Source organism: Erythranthe guttata, chromosome 6 (assembly GCF_056151865.1).
Source record: "Erythranthe guttata isolate IM_541 chromosome 6, IM_541, whole genome shotgun sequence".
Classification (NCBI taxonomy): Eukaryota; Viridiplantae; Streptophyta; class Magnoliopsida; order Lamiales; family Phrymaceae; genus Erythranthe; species Erythranthe guttata.
Genome location: NC_142538.1, coordinates 15,941,981 through 15,962,107, shown reverse-complemented (window position 1 = coordinate 15,962,107; position 20,127 = coordinate 15,941,981). Strand labels below are relative to the sequence as shown.

General features: G+C 34.4%; 3 protein-coding genes across 4 annotated transcripts; all 3 read right to left on the bottom strand.

The window, feature by feature from the left end:
• Window positions 1–1,326: 1,326 nt before the first annotated feature.
• LOC105957303 (uncharacterized) lies at window positions 1,327–3,275 on the bottom strand. 2 transcript variants are annotated; one of them, XM_088818938.1, is made up of 3 exons: window positions 2,760–3,275; window positions 1,586–2,121; window positions 1,327–1,496 (listed from the first exon to the last, which is right to left on the bottom strand). In XM_088818938.1, exons 1-2 carry the CDS (start codon window positions 3,129–3,131, stop codon window positions 1,651–1,653), a joined length of 843 nt encoding a protein of 280 aa, XP_088675064.1. In that variant the 5' UTR covers window positions 3,132–3,275; the 3' UTR covers window positions 1,327–1,496; window positions 1,586–1,650. The 2 variants fall into 2 exon arrangements, with proteins under 2 accessions (XP_088675064.1, XP_088675065.1); XM_088818939.1 differs by having other exon boundaries at window positions 1,578–2,121; window positions 2,760–3,176.
• Window positions 3,276–6,814: 3,539 nt separating this feature from the next.
• LOC105957321 (steroid 5-alpha-reductase DET2) lies at window positions 6,815–8,606 on the bottom strand. Its single transcript, XM_012981250.2, has 2 exons — window positions 8,041–8,606; window positions 6,815–7,429 (listed from the first exon to the last, which is right to left on the bottom strand). The coding sequence occupies exons 1-2, from the start codon at window positions 8,386–8,388 to the stop codon at window positions 6,959–6,961; spliced, it is 819 nt and encodes a 272-aa protein (XP_012836704.2). The 5' UTR covers window positions 8,389–8,606; the 3' UTR covers window positions 6,815–6,958.
• Window positions 8,607–11,219: 2,613 nt separating this feature from the next.
• Window positions 11,220–13,824, bottom strand: LOC105957322 (uncharacterized). Its single transcript, XM_012981251.2, has 2 exons — window positions 13,142–13,824; window positions 11,220–11,950 (listed from the first exon to the last, which is right to left on the bottom strand). The coding sequence occupies exons 1-2, from the start codon at window positions 13,484–13,486 to the stop codon at window positions 11,480–11,482; spliced, it is 816 nt and encodes a 271-aa protein (XP_012836705.1). The 5' UTR covers window positions 13,487–13,824; the 3' UTR covers window positions 11,220–11,479.
• Between the last annotated feature and the right edge of the window lie 6,303 nt (window positions 13,825–20,127).

The window sequence follows — 20,127 nt, the reverse complement described above, 5'->3', positions numbered from 1 at the left end:
CCATTCACTCTCAATATAAATATCCTCCCTCTCTCACAAAGCCTCCAAACCCTAACCTAGCAGCTGCACCTCTCTCTTCTTGACGGCCGAATCTCTCGCCGGTTTCCATGGCGGTCGGATATTCGGTCGATTCTCTTTCCTTTCTTGCTGCAGCTGCACGAGTATATATACATCTCTTCTTGAAGATGAAGAGGACAACGAGAACGACGAAATCTTCCTATCTTCTACCTTCTTGTCTTAAACCTCTATGTGGTGAGTGGTTTTGTGACCTCTGTGAGTGAGGGTACCAGATCTGGGGAAACACTGTGTGTGTGAGTTCGATTCGTTGGGGTTTTGGGTTGGGTTGAGACTACAGTCGGAGTGAGGCTGAGATCTGAGCACTCGGATGATGTTCTGACTACGGGGCGTGGATCTGTGAGCTTGACACCGGGAGTGTGCTGGCTGCCGCCGACTGGACTCCGGACGTGGACACGGGAAACGAGGACTGAGCCGTTGCTGTGTCATCTTCTCCACCGGAGCCGTAAACGGGCAGATTTTCGATCTGCCCCAGATTCGTTCTTATTATTATTTATTTCTGTAATTTATTTGTTAAGTCTTAATCCCCTTCCCCTTAGGCTTATTAATCTGTGTAATTCATTTGATTAAAGGTCTGTAATATTAATGCTATTTGAACGGCCACCCAACATGTTTCCGTTCAATTTCTTCAAGAACTTTGCGGCGGCAAAGAGAAATTGGCGGTGGAAGAGAAGATAGTCTTGAAGGCGAAGAGGAATTAACCTCTGCTATGGACGGTGTCACCGGCGAGAAGAGTGGCGGCGATGGAAGAAATTTGGGGAAGACATATTCCTTCAGATTTTTTTTACTGTATTCTTTTCGTTTGTTTTAAGAAATTTTGAAAATTGCTATTTGATCCAAAAATTTGAATTATTTATATTAAGCACCAATTAGATTTATCTTTATTTATAGAAGAACTTCAGAGGGTATTTTTAACTTTTCATATCAAAAAATACACTCTCAGTCGCACAACCCGCGTGTGGATCACACGACATGTTTTCAGGGACTTTTTTGGCTTTAAATAATTTTTATAGGGGGGTTTATGCTAATTTTTTTAACACTGGGGCTTTTTTAGCCATTCGAGATTACATAGGGGTGGTTCTTGCAAAAAACCCGAAAAACTTGTTATGTTGTTAAACAATTACTTTGAAAGTGTTAAGAGTGATTTATTTATTATAATATAAATTTTCAAATAACAGAAGAATAAAACAGACAAAACACATTTTCTGTGAATTTAAACGGTCAAACACGGTTAGAAGGAGATTTTCGTAATTGCACAAACACAAGAGGAATTTTTATAATTTGCCCTAAATATAATGTTCCAAATCCCAAATGGGAGGCCATAACAATAGACTAATAAAATATATTATTTTCAAAATCGTTGAAAATGTGGAACCGAACAATTGACTAGGCCACCTTTGGACAAGTTCGATCGGATTCAACTAGTTTTTAGTTTATTAATATTTATATTTTTATAATTATAATTTATATATAAATGTAAAACAACTCTACTGGAAAAATACATTAAAACCTATAATAGAAACATCAATATTGAGACTGAGAGCTATTTCATGCTCTTATTTTCTTTGTCACTAGCTAGAAAATGTAAGGAATCATTGCTTTGACTTCTTTGGGAAAATCTTCAAACTTTGACTCATACCATTCTCTAGTGGCATAACTCCTTCCCATCAAGTAGAAAACTGATCCCACAGTAAAACACAAGGGGTAGAGTGTTTGGCAAATGCAGGAAATTCCCAAAAACCCGAGAATTTCGAAGAAATAATGCGGACATATCACCAAAGAAAAGAGGCCCCCTTGAGGGATTTGGTACCCTTTTTCGCCGTCTTTTCGCAGTTTGGATAGAAGAAAATGGTGATACAAATTTCCACCAATTCCCAATAAAAACATCGCAATTCCGACGTATTTAAGATCAATAACGGGTTCGGGGAGTCCTTGCACCAATTCTTGATTGTAGATCATTGTCGATGCGGATAAAAAGTAACTCACCGAAAGCAGGATCATTATTTCCGCATCCATCGACCCACTAAATTTGTGAACGAAGAGCACCTATATTCCACATGAAAGCATAATTACTAGTTAACAAAAGGGTGAATTACACCTAGACCTCTAAGGTATGCTAAAATAACTTTAAGGTCCCTATGGTATTGGTAATTACAGTCACGCCCCTGAAGCAATTACTAGAGCCAAGATTTCATATCATGGAGACCGATATGCACTATTTTTGTTTTTTGCGCTATCATAGACGAATATTTATTAATGTTATATAAAATAATAAGGATTTAAGAAATGCTGGGGGAGGAATGTCACCTCCAAACTCTAAGTTGTCTCCACCATTTCCTGAAACTAATAGTCCGTTAGAACCGTAACGAAATAACTTATACAATACATTATTCCTTTAGTGTTTCTAGCAATGTTTCAGGGGGTCATTGTAATTACCGATTTCACAGGAACCTTAAATATATTTTAGCATACCTCAAGGGTGTATGTGTAATTTACGCTAACAAAAATCGCATATCAAATTGACTAGAAATTTAAAAGAAAAGGACAGCATTAGTGACGTACCCTGCAATGGTGACGATATCAAAAGTTGTGACTAAATTCTTATAGTGACAAATACACTGACAATATGTTTGGCCTAACCATATGAATTCGAATAGAAATTGTACACCTAGCTAGAAATGTACCTCCAAGACTCTCTTGAGGAAATGGGTGGTGATAGCACAACGAACCAGATTAAACCGGAGATTTCCACTGGGGCGAAGGGCAAAAGAGGAAACTCCAGCAAGAAAAGCAGGCGCGTAGAGAACAAACATACCGAGTTGACTCGGTACTTTAGCCTTTTCTACTATCTTCACATTCTTATTGTTTTTGTTGTTTTCTTTATTGTTATTATTAGTATCATCACTTTTTTGGAGCTTAGAGTACTGCAAATGCTTTCCCCGAACTTCCATCCACCCGGAATTGGCCATCGACACAAGATTGAATACTGAAATTGCTGTTACCGCCAAATTTGCCGGCGGTCGGTACATAATATTCAGCAGCACTGACAGAACCATGCTTATGTTTGATGTGTAGTGTGTAATGAAGATTACAATTTAAAATGATGGAGTACTATGTGGTTTTATTTGGTTTTATTTATACTATAGTGTTTGTTAGTGTGGGTGTGCTATTTGTCGTATTATTTTTACTGGTACTGTTTCATTTTTTAGATCTTGTTTCTCTCCTCTCTTAACGGAAATTCATCCGACGCATTTTTCTCTACATCCGTTAAAAAACAATCTTATTCAAGTAATTATCGGACGAGAATTGGTTATCGGATGGGGATTTTTATCCACTTGAGGCGGAGTAAAATTTCAACATTTTGTCCCGCAAGAGATGCCCTAGCGCTGTGTGCCAATTGACTCAGGTTAGAATTCCCTTACCAACGGTCGAGCTTGTCATAAATGGTTAGCCTAGTGTGGTTTACGTCTCTCGTATGGTTTGCAAACTATTATAAGAGAGCGTATGTTTACCCATTGCACCTATATGGTTGGTTGTGTTCCTTTGTTACCAAAAGAAGAAAAAAAAATTAACATTTTTATGAATTGTTAAACAATTATTAAAAATAATATCAGTATTTAAATAATGTCTATACATTTACTAAACAATTAATACAAATTTATTAGACATTTATTAAACATAAATGAAATATTTACTAAACAACTATTAAGAAATTATTATGTAATTTATCAAAAAGATAAATAATATAACATATAAAATGCCCTATATTATATTGGGAGGTGATATTCGCGGTAGCAAAATTACGAATGTCGTTTTAAAAAATCCACTCTCTATCTTTCTTTCTCTCTCTACAATTTTAGCTTTTATATTAGAAATCATTCCAAAACTCATGTTATTGTAGCCATTTGCAAAAAAAAAAATTAGTGCATCGAATGAGGATCGAGATACGGAATCCAATGAGGTAAAATTTGTTCGTTTTTGTTCTTTAAATCGTGAAAACGCGACCCACGACCAATTTGGACACCGAAAAATACGATTCACGCCCAAACTAGGCGCAAAAAACTCGATTCACGCAACTCATGTTATTGTAGCCATTTGCAAAAAAAAATTAGTGCATCGAATGAGGATCGAGATACGGAATCCAATGAGGTAAAATTTGTTCGTTTTTGTTCTTTAAATCGTGAAAACGCGACCCACGACCAATTTGGACGCCGAAAAATACGATTCACGCCCAAACTAGGCGCAAAAAACTCGATTCACGCCCGGTTTGGGCGCGGAAAAGCACTTCCGGCGCCCGGTTTGGGCGCCCAACACAGCTATCCGCGCCCGGTTTGGGCGCGCGTGCTGAATGAGTTTAAATAAAAAAAAAATAAAAAAACCATATATTTGTGCAACTATAGGGACTCGAACACGAGATCCATTTGTTGAAGTTCTAACTTACCTAACCAGCTAGGCAACAGTCAATTTAGTTATAGATTCTTATTTAACAATAATTACACATTTCATTATACTGGGGAAAAAATAAAAAAATACGCGCTGGTACCATGACTCGAACACGGGTCTATTGGGTAATAGACAAAACGCCTGACCAACTAGGCTACAGCGAGTTTATTAAGTAATACTTATTTAAGTATATTCATTCAATTCCGTTATACTGGGCAAAAAAAAAAAAAATGAACCGGACGACCGGTCCAGAACCGGCGTCCGGACCGAACGCCCGAAGTAATTTTCCACGCCCAAAATGGGCGTGGGAAAGCAGTTTCCACGCCTGGTTTAGGCGTGGAAACTGCTTTCCCACGCCCATTTTGGGCGTGGAAAATTCGAAAACCCAACACTAAAAACAGCCCAAAATCGCGATTTTCATGGGATTTTCACATGATTAACCACAAATTCAATATATATAACTACTTTAGATGATTAATTACGTTTCAAATTGACGAGATTTTTAGATTTGGGATGATTTGTGAGAGAGGTAGAAGATTTTTGTGAATTTTGGGGGGTTTTGGGGATTTTGGGGTTTGGGTAGATTTGAGGATTTTTAGAGAGAGAAAGAGAAGACTATTGTGAACGACGTTCGTAATTTTGCTGCCGCGTAAATCATTTCAGTATTATATTTGTTACATTTAATGATCCGAATTTCTACCAAATTAAAAAAAAATGATTATTTTAACTTGAAGTGATCATAATAAATTGAAGTATATATATATATATATATATATATATATATATATATATATATATATATATATATATATATATATATATAAACAAGGAAAATATATATACTATATGATGAGAAAAGATTAGGTAGATAGTTGGGCAAGGGAAATATTAACATGTTCTTTATGTGCTCACAACATATGCTCTTACTTTTATGGACAATCTAGGTAGTCTTTAAGGCTGGAATTATTTGAATTGCCCACCTCAAAATCAGTTCATTTTTTGGTTTGAAAATTGACTTCTACCAAACTCGTACCAGATTATTATCAAACTCTCGAATTTCACCTCGTGCAATTCGATCCACTTCTTTTGTACCACTATATATAGAAAGGTCAGAATACGGCAAATAAACGAGGGAAATAGATGGAGATGAGTGGTGGTGGTGGCTTGGCAGCACGGTAGTGGGCACGACGGCGCATGGGCAGCCTAGAGAGGAGCGGTCGGCTAGGGTTAAGTGGAGTTGAAAAATTAGTCAATTCCACTTAATGTGTATATATACTAGGGTTCTCAAAACCCTCGTTGGGCTTAAGATGGACCGTGTCCAGTAAGTTGTTAGGTCCACAACTTGGCATGTTTTTTTCTCTTACAAACGATTGCTCATATTATTGTGATGAGTATAAAATTCTCGTTAATACGAGGGCCACTTGAAATTTTACAATTTTCAAAACTGAAGATCTTCAATTCAGTGCACCTATTAAATCTGGAAACTTTTCCCATTTATAAAGTTAATTAAAATTACTCATATCACCCCCTAACTACATGTACTCTTCACCACTGCCGGAACTAATAGTCCGTTAGGATTTCTAACAATGTTTCAGAGTGTGATTGTGATTACCGATACGACATGGACCTTAATTTATTTTAGCATACCTCGTGGTTGTAGGTGTTATTTTTCCTTACTTGTATTGAATTATGTCACAATTATACTAAATCGTTCAAAGTAATAGAGTAACTCGGTAGGAATATTTCTAGAGGCATTTACAAATAAGCCATCATGGGCTACTTATTCTTAAAGAACACCATACCAAAATCTCTTTTACGGAAAAAAATATACAAAGTCCAAATGTGTGTAAAAGACTAAAATACGCCACATTTTAATATGCTCTAATTTCATCCCTTAACTCAATTTAACATCAATTGGACCATAAATTTCACAAATTATTCAATTTTGACAGTCGTCGCCGTTGACTTTTTCTTTCTTTCTGCTACCGCCATTGTGCCTCCACTAATTACCCCCGTAGATTTTTTTTTTATCTTTTCTACTACCGCCACCGTTGACCGGCGGTCAACGACGGTCTCCACGACGTTGATCTTTCTCCGTACACAAAATAGTAATATTTTGTGGTTGACATCATATTAACTATAATACTGTTTAACACAATCATATTGCTATATGTTATATTACTATCTAGCACAATAATATTAACTCAACAAAATCACTAAGTTACATAATATATTATCGTGTAATACAATAATATTATTATGTTAGCGAGTCAACAAAGGCAAATATAATAAAAAATAAAATAAAAATAATATTATTGTGGTTGACAGCAATATAAATATTGTAAATCAAGTCTAATGTAAAAATACATTAAAACCTATAATAGAAACATCAATATTGAGTCTAAGAGCTATTACGTGCTCTTATTTTCTTTGTCCCCAGCTAGAAAATGTAAGGAATCATTGCTTTGACTTCTTTGGGAAAATCTTCAAACTTAGACTCATACCATTCTCTAGTGGCATAACTCCTTCCCATCAAGTAGAAAGTTGATCCCACCGTAAAACACAAGGGGTAGAGTGTTTGGGAAATGCAAGAAATTCCCAAAAACCCGAGAATCTCGAAGAAATAATGCGGACATATCACCAAAGAAAAGAGGCCCCCTTGCGGGATTTTGTACCCTTTTTCGCCCTCTTCTCGCAGTTTGGATAGAAGAAAATGGTGATAAAAATTACCACCAATTCCCAATAAAAACATCGCAATCCCGACGTATTTAAGATCAATAACCGGTTCGGAGAGTCCTTCCACCAATTCTTGATTGTAGATCATTGTCGATGCGGATAATAAGTAACTCAGAGAAACTGTCACCATTGTTTCCGCATCCATCGACCCACTAAACTTGTGAACGAAGAGCACCTATATTCCACATGAAAGCACAACTATTTTACAAAATTCTCATATCAAATCAACTAGAAATTTCAAAGAAAATAACGGCATTAGTGACGTATTCTGCAATGGTGATCGATGAGATACCAAAACACTAGTGGAAACATTGTTTTTTACTACGAATTTCTTTGCTACGGTAAAATGCCGTAACAAAAGGTATTTCTTACTGCGGGACAATTTTGGAGTCGTAGTAAATGCTAGGATTTACCATAACAAAAAAGTATTTGCTACGGTCATTTACCGTAGCAAAATTTTTGTCACGCCCATATATGCTACGGTGCAAATTCGTAGCAAACACGTAACAAAAGCCTTTTTACTACGAATTTGATACATTTTGTTACAGTTAATAGTTGTAGTAAAAAGTCATTTCTCTACTAACGAAAGTTGTCACTAAATTTTTACATTATGTGACAATATTTTTTTATCTTATCACTAATATAATAGTTCGATATATGCTGATGTCAATTAATTCTTCTTTTTTTTTTTTTTTATTGTCACTATATAGGACTAGCGATATATTAGTGACAAATATATTGACAATATGTTTTGCCTAACCATGTGAATCCGAATAGAAAATGTACCTCCAAGACTCTCTTGAGGAAATGGGCGGTGACAGCCGAACGAACCAAGTTAAACCGGAGATCGCCACTGGGTCGAAGGGCAAAAGAGGAAAATCCAGCAATACAAGCAGGCGCGTACATTACAAACATACCGAGTTGACTCGGTACTTTCGCCTTTTCTACTATCTTCACATTCTTGTTGTTTTCGTTAGTATTATCACTTTGGAGCTTAGCGTACTGCAAATGCTTCCCCTGAACTTCCATCCACCCGGAACTGCCCAACGACACAAGATTGAATACCGACATTGCTGTTACCGCCAAATTCGCCGGCGGTGGGTATATAATATTCAATAGCACTGATAGAACCATGATCACTCTGTTTTGTGGTGGTTTTGGTTTTTTTTTTTTTTTTTTTTTTTTTTAAGTGTAATAAATATATATTTATATATATATTTATGTAAGTAATCCCCACAGACACTCACGCTTATGTTAGATGTGTGGTGTGTAACTGATAATTCCAATTTGAAATGATGGAGCAATGTGTTTTATTTATAGTGCTTGTCAGTTGGGAGGTGCTTATATGGTGTGTTTGATGCTACACCCGGTAAAATACTTTATATGATTATTAATTGTTGATCTGTACACAATATCACACACACACATCAATGGTTAATAATTATTATATGTGCTTAGTGGGAAGTTATTTCACCACATCAACGGTTAATAATTACCCAGTTACACCAGGTGTGGCATCTCATAAACGGTGCTTATATTATTTTTTTTTTCTCTTCTCTCGTAATTTTTTTTTTTTTTTTTTTTTGTAGTTTTGGTCCTGTATTTTTTTCCCCCTATTTCTTTCATACTTAATGGAAATATAGTATTTTGTTTTTTCCTATTTCATTCAAAATTTGAATTTTATCCGTTGTTTAATAATTTAATTAACAAACTCGTTGAAATTTATTTACATGGACGCTTACAAATTACAGATGCTCCTTTAAGCTCTAACTAAGTTTACTAATTCGTCTTCTCACATAATCAAAATTCTATCAAGTTTAAGGTTAAGTTAGATGTCAAATATATAATCTTTAAGCGTCCACATAAGTAATATGTGTCAAGTTTATTTGTCAAGTGAAGTCCTAAAATAAAAAATGCAAATATGACACCTGGTTATTATATAAATTAAATTGAAAGTATGTATTATGTAGATGGAGTTTAGATTTTACACCTGGTTATTTATATTGGGTAGATTTGAATCGTAAAATTTACACATAACCACATACGCCCATGTGTATGTGTGCTTAGTGGGTAGTTATCTAATCAAATCTACGATTGAAATCCATCTTATATAAATAACCAGATGTATCATCTAAGAGGTCGTTTGGCCAAGCTTATAAGATGTTAAAATGAGCTTATAATAAGATGATTAACAACGTATAAGCTCTTCCAAAGTATTTGGTAAATTTTAAAAAAAAGATCTTAATTTTTTTTAAATAAGTTGTTGGAGAGTAAATAAGATTTTTGTTTTAAAAAATACATTTACCCCACCTTTTTTTTAAGATCGTATAATGAGTAGAAATAGGAAATAAATTCATTATCCAAACACTTTAAAAATTAATTGTAAAAATAAGATATAACAACTTATAAAGTCTTAAAACATCTTATCAAAGCAACTTTTTAAAATAAGCATAGGCAAACGGGCCATAAGTTGGCTATGTGGACAAGGGAAATATATGATGAGGAAAGAGTTAGGTGGATAGTTGGGGAAGGAAAATAACATGTTCTTTTATGTGCTCACAAGGTATGCTCTTACTTTAATGAACATTCTTGGTACTAGTCTTCTCATGAAAGGCTGGAATTTTTTGAATTGGCAAACTCAAATTAGTTAAGTGCTTGCTTTTGAAAATTGACTTCTATCAAACTCTTACCAGAATTTCAATATTAGATCAATGATGCTTTTCACCTCGGTCCGCCCCTGTCGGAACGTTAGCTCCGTTCACCTGTAACTCCGAGGATTGGACACATTGGAAAATTCTCTGACGCTCAAGTTCGACGGGGAAGACGGCTCAAGAAAAAATAAAACGATACTAATGTCGTATGACGAGAACATGAAAAATAATGTAATATTTACACCTAAGGGTTTAGAAGTAGTAATCTTTTCCAACTAGACCTCTTGATTTACCCTACATCAAGTTACTTTGTTCACACATACTTCCCGTATTATTCCTCACCATACGTTAAAAATCAACTTTCTTTCACATACTTCTTTAAAACATATCCCATCTCTACCTTGGCGCCGAGCACAAACAAAAAGCCTACAATTTACAGCCCAACACGTAACGAATTTGGCCCATGATGCCGAACTAGCCCCCATAAATTTCATTAACGTACAACCAGGGGCAGACCCAGGGGTTTTGGGTGGTGGGGCTATAAATATTTTTAGGGGCTTAAAGTGTATAAAATTCAAATTTTGGAGGTTAAAGTACATAAACTAATAGATAAATTATAATTTTAAAAAAAAATGCTTAATTTTATTTTCTACTGAGGCAGAGCGCCCCCAAGAGACATTGTGGGTCCGCCCATGCGAACAAATCCGCTACCACTAGCATCCCCAAAATGTATTGCACGTCGTGGAGTGTGATATTCATCTCGCGTGTGGAAGGTGTTCGAGTCGAGTTGCAACATGTCCAGAAAAGCACTAACCAATGTTGGTTATGAAAAGCTAGCTAGTGGGCAGTCTCGTAAGTTGTAGAGCCTGGTCCCCTCAAGGAGGTCAATAAAATATGATTGTACCAGCTAGCTCGATCTCTAAAAGTACTTTGTCCGAAATTCGACCTATGTGTTGTTTAATGCCAAACCCCATGTAGTGCTTTGTTCCTTGTCTAAGCTCTCTTTCTAACTCCCGGTGTATTGTAGAATGCATTTTTTCATATAGTATAATACTCATGTAAGCTCTGCTACGTGCTATGCAGTGCAACATTTGTGAGTCGATTGATGGTTGGCAACGGAATATTTAGTTCCTGAATAGATTGATTAGGGGTATACATGTCATCTAGTTTACTTTAAAAGATCCAAAATTTAGAGTAAAAGTATGCACTTTCTACCTAGTACCACTTTGCCATTATCATATATCAATTCAAATTATTAATAGCAACTAAAAAAAATTACAATTCCAAAATTCAAACTAATTTTAAGCAAGCAAATTATGCCATAATGTCACAATATCATTATCACTTATCAGTTCATAACAACCAAAAGCAAATCAAGAAAAAACTACTTCAAAGTTCAAACTTCACTCTACTGCCAATATTAAAAAATAAAATAAACCACAGCGTTACTCTGCCCTACTGTGCCGCGTCATATAATAACGAAACCTATTTATAGTACACTATTTACTTTCATAAAATCCTCTCGATAATCGCTGCTTCATACAATACATAATAGTTACAACGTTTGAGGTCAACTAGAAAATGTAAGGAATCAAGGCCTTTACATCCTTAGGAAAATCTTCAAACTTAGACTTGTACCATTCCCTAGTAGCGTAACTCCTCCCCATCAAGTAGAAAGTCGTCCCCATAGTAAACGCAAACGGGTACATCGTTTGCGAAATGCAACAAATTCCGAAAAAACCGAGAATTTCGAAAAAGTAGTGCGGGCATATCACGAGAGAAAAGAAACCACCTTGTGGGATTTTGTACTGTTTTTCTGCCCCCGTTCGCAGTTTGGATAGAAGAAAGTGGTGATAGAAATTACCACCGATTCCAACTAAGAACAAAGGAACTCCAATGTATTTAAGATCGATAGCTGGTTCCGGGAGACCTTGCACCAATTCTTGACTGTAGATCATTGTCGATGCGGAGGCTAAGTAACTCAGAGAAATTGTGATCATCGCTTCCAAATCCATCGAGCCACTGAATTTGTGAACAAACAGTACCTATATATATAATATCCACAGAGCAAGAGTATTAAAAATATAGTCCATCGCTAAAACAACTCTATCGGGCATTTCATCGAACACCTTCTCTGTATCATACTTATCATCAAATTTATCCATATTTTATTGTGTTCTCCACAATATTTGGGCAACTGCAAAGAGGATCTTAATACACTTTGATTCTTATATTTCATATTCACCAATTAACTGTTATGTAATGGTGTAAATTACTGCATGCAGCATAATAATACTTAATATACATTTTCTTAATAAAAGAATATAAAGAGAATTAAAAAATGGAGTGAAGTGTGTACCAACCTACCTTGACTCTATGTTTTAATAATACCTGCAGACTCCATGAGTTTGGAAAAGTACCCAAATTTCTATTGATGTTTGGTTCCAAACAATATTTTATTACATCCACCCTTTAACCTACTTAAAATTGATGATGTAAGACGATAAATAAAATTTATTGTTTTTTATGAGTAAATTACGGTCACCCCTGAGATAAGGCAAATTACGAAAAAAAAGCACTCCCTGAGGTAAGCTCGAATAATGAAAAAACTCATCTTTGGGTAATTACCACCACCTCTCACCTATGAATCTTCTTACACGTCCATCCTCACGGTGTCAAACTTAATGAAATCTTCTAGATTATGTGAAACATTCTCCATTTTGTACTCGTTTTACCCCATTCGAGCTCAACATTTTGAAATAAGATGATCATAAAATGTGCCTCTTGTCTTGTAAATATCGAATCGTGGTGCATCAAAAACTATATTTTTACACAAAACAAATACACACTAGAGAACATTTCACGGAATCTAAAAAAATACATTGAATATGTCACTATAAAGGTGCACGTATAAGAAGATTCATAGATAATGGGTGATTGTAATTGTCCAAACAAGAGAGAGATTTTCGTAATTTGACTTTATATCAGGGTGGGCGTAATTTATCCCCCTTTTTTTATCTTCAATAAATTATGTATCTTGTTAAATGGTACCATACTCTCCTCTCCCAATATTATATTAGGTCTAATTCGGTATTAAAAAATCACGACCTAATTTTATTGAGGTTTTACTCCGGTGAGAAATCCAACAAAATTTCAATCAACAATAAAAAAAAAATTTAATTCATTTCATATAAAATCCGAACAGAAAAAAAAAATAAAAAATTGTTAATTAGTACCTCAAGAACCCTCTTGAAGAAATGAACGGTGACGGCGGAGCGAAGCAAATTAAACCTCAAATCCGTCACCGGAAAGAGGAAAAATGAGGAAACTCCGGCGAGAAAAGCGGGCGTGTATAGAACAATCATGCCTAATTTACTCGGGACTTTCGCCTTTTCTGTTATCTTCCCCTTGCTACCGTCACCGTCACCGACATTCCGTAGCTTAGAATACTGCATGTGTTTTCCCTTGGTTTCCATCCATCCGGCATTTGTCAGTGACGCAAAACCTATCACCGCCATCACCTTTACCACCAGGCTCGCCGGCGGCGGGTAGAAAAAATTCAGCAGCGCCGATAGAACCATGATGTATAATAATATATATCGCTCCGCTTCTTTTGTTTAATTTGTTGTGAGTGAATAAGGGATCTTTATGGCACAAATGCTAGTCTTATATTATACGTATAGTGTGTGTGTGTCTGTGCGTGTTTTTTTTTTTTTTTTTTGTGTGTTAATGTTTAATGAAAATGTACATAGGATAAACTATATATTGTGACTAAATACAGAAGAGAGATGATTGGAATTTATGAACTTAAATTTTAAAAGCAATGTGGTAATAATTATTTTTTCCAATAAAAGTTTTTATGTTTACTTTTTTTTTTTTTTTTGGTGGGGAATTATCCATGAAAATTAATGGGGGTGGTGTGCATATGAGATGATGCACTTACGTTTGTGGACCAAGAAAACATGTGACCAAGATGACTACACGAGGTAGATGGCTCTAAGCCAAGAAATTAAAACAACATTGTGTAGGCAACGTGTATGATTTTAGGAGCATTGATTCTTGGTACTTGTCTTTGTTCGAATTAGGTATGACCACCGGTTCTGTTAGAAGCGGGGTCAACGGTTTTTTTAATCGAACCGGAACCAGTTTGACTAGAACAGGAACCGAAAAAATCGGTTCGGTTCCGGTTCTCCATTTTTTAGTGTTTTGATATTTGTTCAATTTTTGTTAATTTATACTTTTTTTTTCTCTGATTTTGAGATTGCAGCTTAATGGAGTCATTGATCCTCTCTTTGAAGGTGTTAAAAAATTTAGATGAAGTTGTAAATGAATTGATGATTTTGACATCTGCTTCAAGTTGCAGTGTTCCACCGACTGTGTACATTACTACACATTACTATACGTTAACATGTAGTAACATATGCATCTAATTGTGTATTTCGACTCGTATTTTTGGTTCTAAGTTGATTCATAATATAAATATTTAAATTGTGAATTTTTGTTGTTGGTGTTTATGATTTTTTTTTATAAGCGTCGATATTCATGTGTGTACATAATTGGTCGACTAAAAAATTGGGTTTAAAAGAAAAAACATTATTACGAATTACTATAGTTTACTACAGTTACATGTAGGATTTTCAGTACAGTAAACATATCGATTTTCAAAAAAAATTAAAAATGAAAACTAAAAAAATTAAGATTTAAAAAAAAAAAAAAAAAAAAAAAAAGAAGAGGAAGAAGAAGATTAATAAAAAAGAGGGTAAATTTCACTTTACTCCCTTGTACTTTGGTTGGATATCACTTTACCCCCTTGTACTCTCAATTGCATCGATTTGCCCCCTTTATACATTGGTTTGATATCATTTTACCCCATTCTACTCTCAATTCATCGATTTGCCCCCTTGTACTTTGGCTCAATATCACTTTACCCCCTTCTACTCTCAATTGCATCGATTTGCCCCCTTGTACTTGAAAAATTATCTCAATGTGGCCCTCCCGTTAGTTTTCAGACCTTTGACCTTAACACCGTTTGATTTAAGTTTGAAAATTACAAAAAAGCCACCCCTCCTAATTTAAATAAATCCTCTATTTCAAATAAATTCAGCCCATTCAAACTTATTTGCACATAAGGAAAATCCTTTTATATATACCAAAATTACCCTCAATTCAATGAAACCCAATTTAACTCCAATTTCATGATTTACACCTTAATTTAGCCCAATTTCATCAATTAACCAATTTTAACCCTAATTTCAATTTTGACCCCAATTTTGACCCGCCACCACCGGAGACCGCCGGTCGCCGCCGTTGACCGACGTTGACTTTTTTTTTTTGAAATTTCTTTTGAAATTTTTTTTTCCTGAAATTTTTTTCCTGCCGGTCTACTGCTGTTGACCGCCGGGTCTCCGGCGTTGACTTTTTTTTTTTTTTTTTTTTTAATAATTTTGTTTTATCTTAAAAAAATAATTTTAATTAATATTACTGTCTCCGGCAGTTATTTTACTGTCGGAGACAGTAATTTAACTTAACTCTTTTGTTTTTTTTTTTTCTTAAAAAATATTTTAATTAATATTATTGTATTCGTTGCTAAATTACTCTCTCCAGCAGTTATTTAACTGTCGGAGACAGTAATTTAACTGTTAATTGACTTTTTTATTCTTAAAAAGAATATTTTTAATTAATATTACTGTATTTGTTGCTAAATTACTGTCTCCAACAGTAATTTAACTGTCTTAGACCATAATATTAATAATATTACTGTTCGGAAAAATAATATTCATAATATTACTGTCCCAAACAGTAATATTACTGTCTGAGACAGTAATTTAGTAGCCAAGACAGTAATATTAATTAAACTATTTTTTTTCTAAAAAAAAAAAAAAAAAGTCAACGCCGGAGACCGGCGGTCAACGGTGGTTGACCGGCCGGAAAAAAAAAATTCAGGAAAAAAAAAAGTTTCAAAAAAAAAAAAAAAAAAAAAAAAAAAAATCAACGCCGGAGACCGGCGCGGCGGTCAACGCCGGAATCTGGCCGAAAAAAAAACATTTCAGAAAAAAAATTATTTTCTGAAAAAAAAAAGTTTTGGGGGTTAATGTGATATATTTGTTTAAATTCGAGGTCAATGTGTAATATTAAGGAAGTTAGAGTATAATGGGTGGAATTGATAAGAATTATATTATTGAGGGTATTTTAAACTTAAGACATGGGGATGGGCTTAATTGAGAGACTGTTTTTTTTGTGGACTAACATACATTTAAGTCCCATGTGATGGGTTTTTTGCCATTTGCCCAAATCATGAAGCATCTGCACATACCGATTCATCTCATCTATTGATATTGCATGTAATTTTATAATGTTAATGCAAGGTTGTTGTAATATTTTATTTTTTAATTTTTAATAATTTTAGCATATTATTGTATTGTAATGTTGGTATTAAAAATATATTTGAAATAAATTATATTTTTTAGCATTTTAATTAAAAAAAATTTGTTCCGGCTGCGACGGAGCCGCGACGGAACCGCGACGTTGCAATGGAACTGGAACGGCAGTGACTGCGATAACAGACTGTTCTGTGCCGACGAACCATGTTTGCCACCGAAGGGTATGATATTACCTTGAAGTCAAACGTCAATATTCTATAACACATGTTAGGGCAGTTTCGTTATTAGGGCGGTCTTAAGCTTTGGAAGGCCCACGGTAGGGAGTACAATTTGACCAGCCCATTGAGTACAATCTCGCCCGGAAAAAAATATGAGGTGAATATAGGTATTAATGCAAAATCTATGTAGCACGGAAACTAAAACATATTTCCGCATTTCGAGTTCACATGTACTTAATTAATTGTGCCACTTTGCCCTTTTTTGTCTATTTTCAGGTCAAAATGATCGGTTCTGAACCCATGTGCGTTGCACATGCAAAATTCAAGGCTATTGTTACGTTGTCTCTACAATCCCAAATCTCCCAACCTCCAGTGGTACAAACAACAAAGGAAAAAAAAAGAATGCCATTCTGTAACGTGGGCCCTTATTAAAACGAAGATGGGACCAGATGACCACACTCTCTCCGTCCTACTCCTCCTTGGTGAGACCTCCCGTTTCTTAATGGCAGATATGAGGATTTGTGCGGCCCTCTGCCGTTCACTATGTTTGGTGGAGTGATTCGCCGAAGGAGGTATGTGGATCGCCGGCTTCATTTTTTCTGCCAAAGGTAAATTGATTCCAAATTCATTTCCACCACCAATAAGACTTATGCCGACTGCAATGCTTGGGCTCCCAAACAGACCTTCACTCATGGAGACTATTTGAGTAAAGCTGATTTTTCATTAAGTATTTTGAAATCCGAGATTTTTGCTTGTTGCATTCATTTGGTTTGTGTGATCTGAGATTTCGTTCCTTATTTGTGTTGTATTGATGGTTGCCTTTATGGAGATTTCAGAAATTGTTTATTGTTAGGGTGAATTACAGTTTGCACGTCTGTACTATCGAAAAGGTCGCATTCACCCCATGTACTATCAAAATCTACAAATACCCCCTGCTTTTAACAATCAATGGTCAGACATTTGACAGTGCTAACTTTTACTGTGCTTCTACCCTCGTTTTTACGTCTGATGAGTGTCGAAATTTCTCCAAGTCCTTTCATTCTCTCACTAACAACACACACTCACTCTCTGCCTCTCTGTTTCGAATTTTCATAAGGTAAAAAGTCTCACAAAAATCTCCCTTTCTCTTTGAGTTTTTGTGAAATTGGTTTTTAGAACTACTCTATGAGTGCATTCGAGGGACGCTTACTGCAGAAGAAGGTAAGATTTTCAATTTTAGGAGTTTTCTCAACTAAGCTATGAACTTATGCGGGTACATTGAATTTTGTTTTTTGGATTCTTGAATTCGATGAGCTTTGAAAGTTTAGGATATGTTTTTGAGTAAAATTTAGGTTGTTATTTTTTATTGTTGTCGATTTTTACTGTTTGTTAAAATTAGGGTTTTGTCGATTTTTATTGTTCGTTGATTTTATGACTGATGTAGTTCGAAATGAGGGATTTTTCAGTTTTTTTTATGGGATTTTATTGATTGAATTCTTCTTTTTTTTTTTTTAATCCAACGGGGAGGAAAATTCACAGTTGATGGTTTTGACTACATTGGAGTTGATGGTTCCTGAAAAACAATACATATAATGTTTGGATCTAACACACGATTGTTGAGAATTTAAACCATTAGAAGACATTTTAGCATGAAAAATTAAAAGGAAACGAAGCTGGAAAAAAAAATAGAAATTGAGGTTGAATAAGATGCAGATTCATGGAGAAAAGAAAACAGGAGAAAAAACAAGAAAAAAGAGGAAAAAATGAGAAAAAACGAGGAGAAAAGGAAACAAAAGAAAAAATGAAAAAACAGAGGGGAAAAAAGGAGAAAAAAGAGGAGAAAAAAGGAGAAAAAAGAGAAAAAACGAGAAAAAATAGGAAAAAATGGAGAAAAACGAGCTGAAAAGGTGAAAATTTTGGTGAGAAAAAATGGGCAAGAGTACGCAGCATTTATATAGTGATTTTTTGGGGGTATTTTCGTCAGAAAAAACCAACGGCTCTATGAAACGGTAAGTCAATGCGTTTGACAAACAGAGTCAATAGTCAGTTCTAACGGCAGAGGGGGTATTTGTAGATTTTGATAGTACAGGGGGGTGAATGCGACATTTTCGATAGTATAGGGGTGCAAACTGTAATTTCCCTTATTGTTATTAGGGTTAAATACAGTTTACACTCCTACAATATATCCCTTATAACACTTACCCCTAAAGTATCGTTTGTAACATTTACCCCCTCAAACTCAATTTAATTTGTATTTTAAATCTTAGTACCTTAAAAAAAAATTTTTTTTTTAATTTAAAAGATAAAATTAAATTATACAAATAAAAATATATGTTGAAAAATGCAATGTTTTATAATTTAAAAATAGGGGTAATGGCAAATAGGCCCATGACAAGGGCACTTAATTAAAAGAGGGACATCCAACTTTTTTGTCTTTCAAATAAATCCAGCCCATTCAAACTTATTTGCAAATAAGGAAAATCCTTTTATATATACCAAAACTAGTATCTCACCCGTGCGATGCACGAGATCAAATTTTAGATCAAAAGAAATTATTCTAAAATATCACCGAACTAAAAAAAGGTCGAGGATTTAAGTCGAATACGACCGAACAAAAAATAACAATTTCGTATTTTATATCATCACCAAAAAGTCTACATAAATATAAAATGGCAATCTTGTACAAACCATCCACGCCGAAATGCCACAACCAACTCCAAGTGGGGAATCGAATGAATGGACCACTCTTGTACATTAATCTAAATGTTGGTACAATATAACATGAAGCTACAGTCACGAACAATGAAAATACATTTAAATAAAATAATATAGTAAAAACTTTAATAAATTGATATATAATATGATATAATCCAAAACAAAAAAAATATCCATTCCATCTGATTTAAATACAAAACTTAAACAAAAATAATAATAAAATAAAATATAAAATAAATACTTGTGATATAAAATATACAATACCTCATCTGACCCAAATCGTAAAACTATCTCGCCCAATGCACTCGAATCTTTAACATGAAATTTAGTTATCAAAGTGAAATTTTATACATGCATTGAAATCGTTTACAACTCATCTAATACCTTGTGAGTAACCTACACATTTTGCATTGTTCATATTCTCTCAGTCGTACACATTACTGAATAATAAATCACCTAAAAATGTAAAATAAATACAATTTATATAAAATTACCTAGATTAAAAAAAATTCATTGGAGCGGCACTCATGTACATTAGAGATGAAATTTTTTGTTATAAAATCACAAAATTTTGTGCTATACCTTCACAATCACTTATAAACCCTCCTTGTAGACAAAATTGTTAATAACATTATTCGCCTGATTCCAACTTGATAAATTTCTTTATGCTACCCATTCTCTATTATCTGCATTACGATATATAATTGTCCATGCAACTTGTAATACTAACGTTGATACTAATACTAATACTAATACTAATATTATTACTAATACTAATCCTAATACTAATACTAATACTAATACTAATTATACTAATATTAATACTAATACCAATACTAATACTAATACTAATACTAATACTAATACTAATACTAATACTAATACTAATACTAATACTAATACTAATACTAATACTAATACTAATACTAA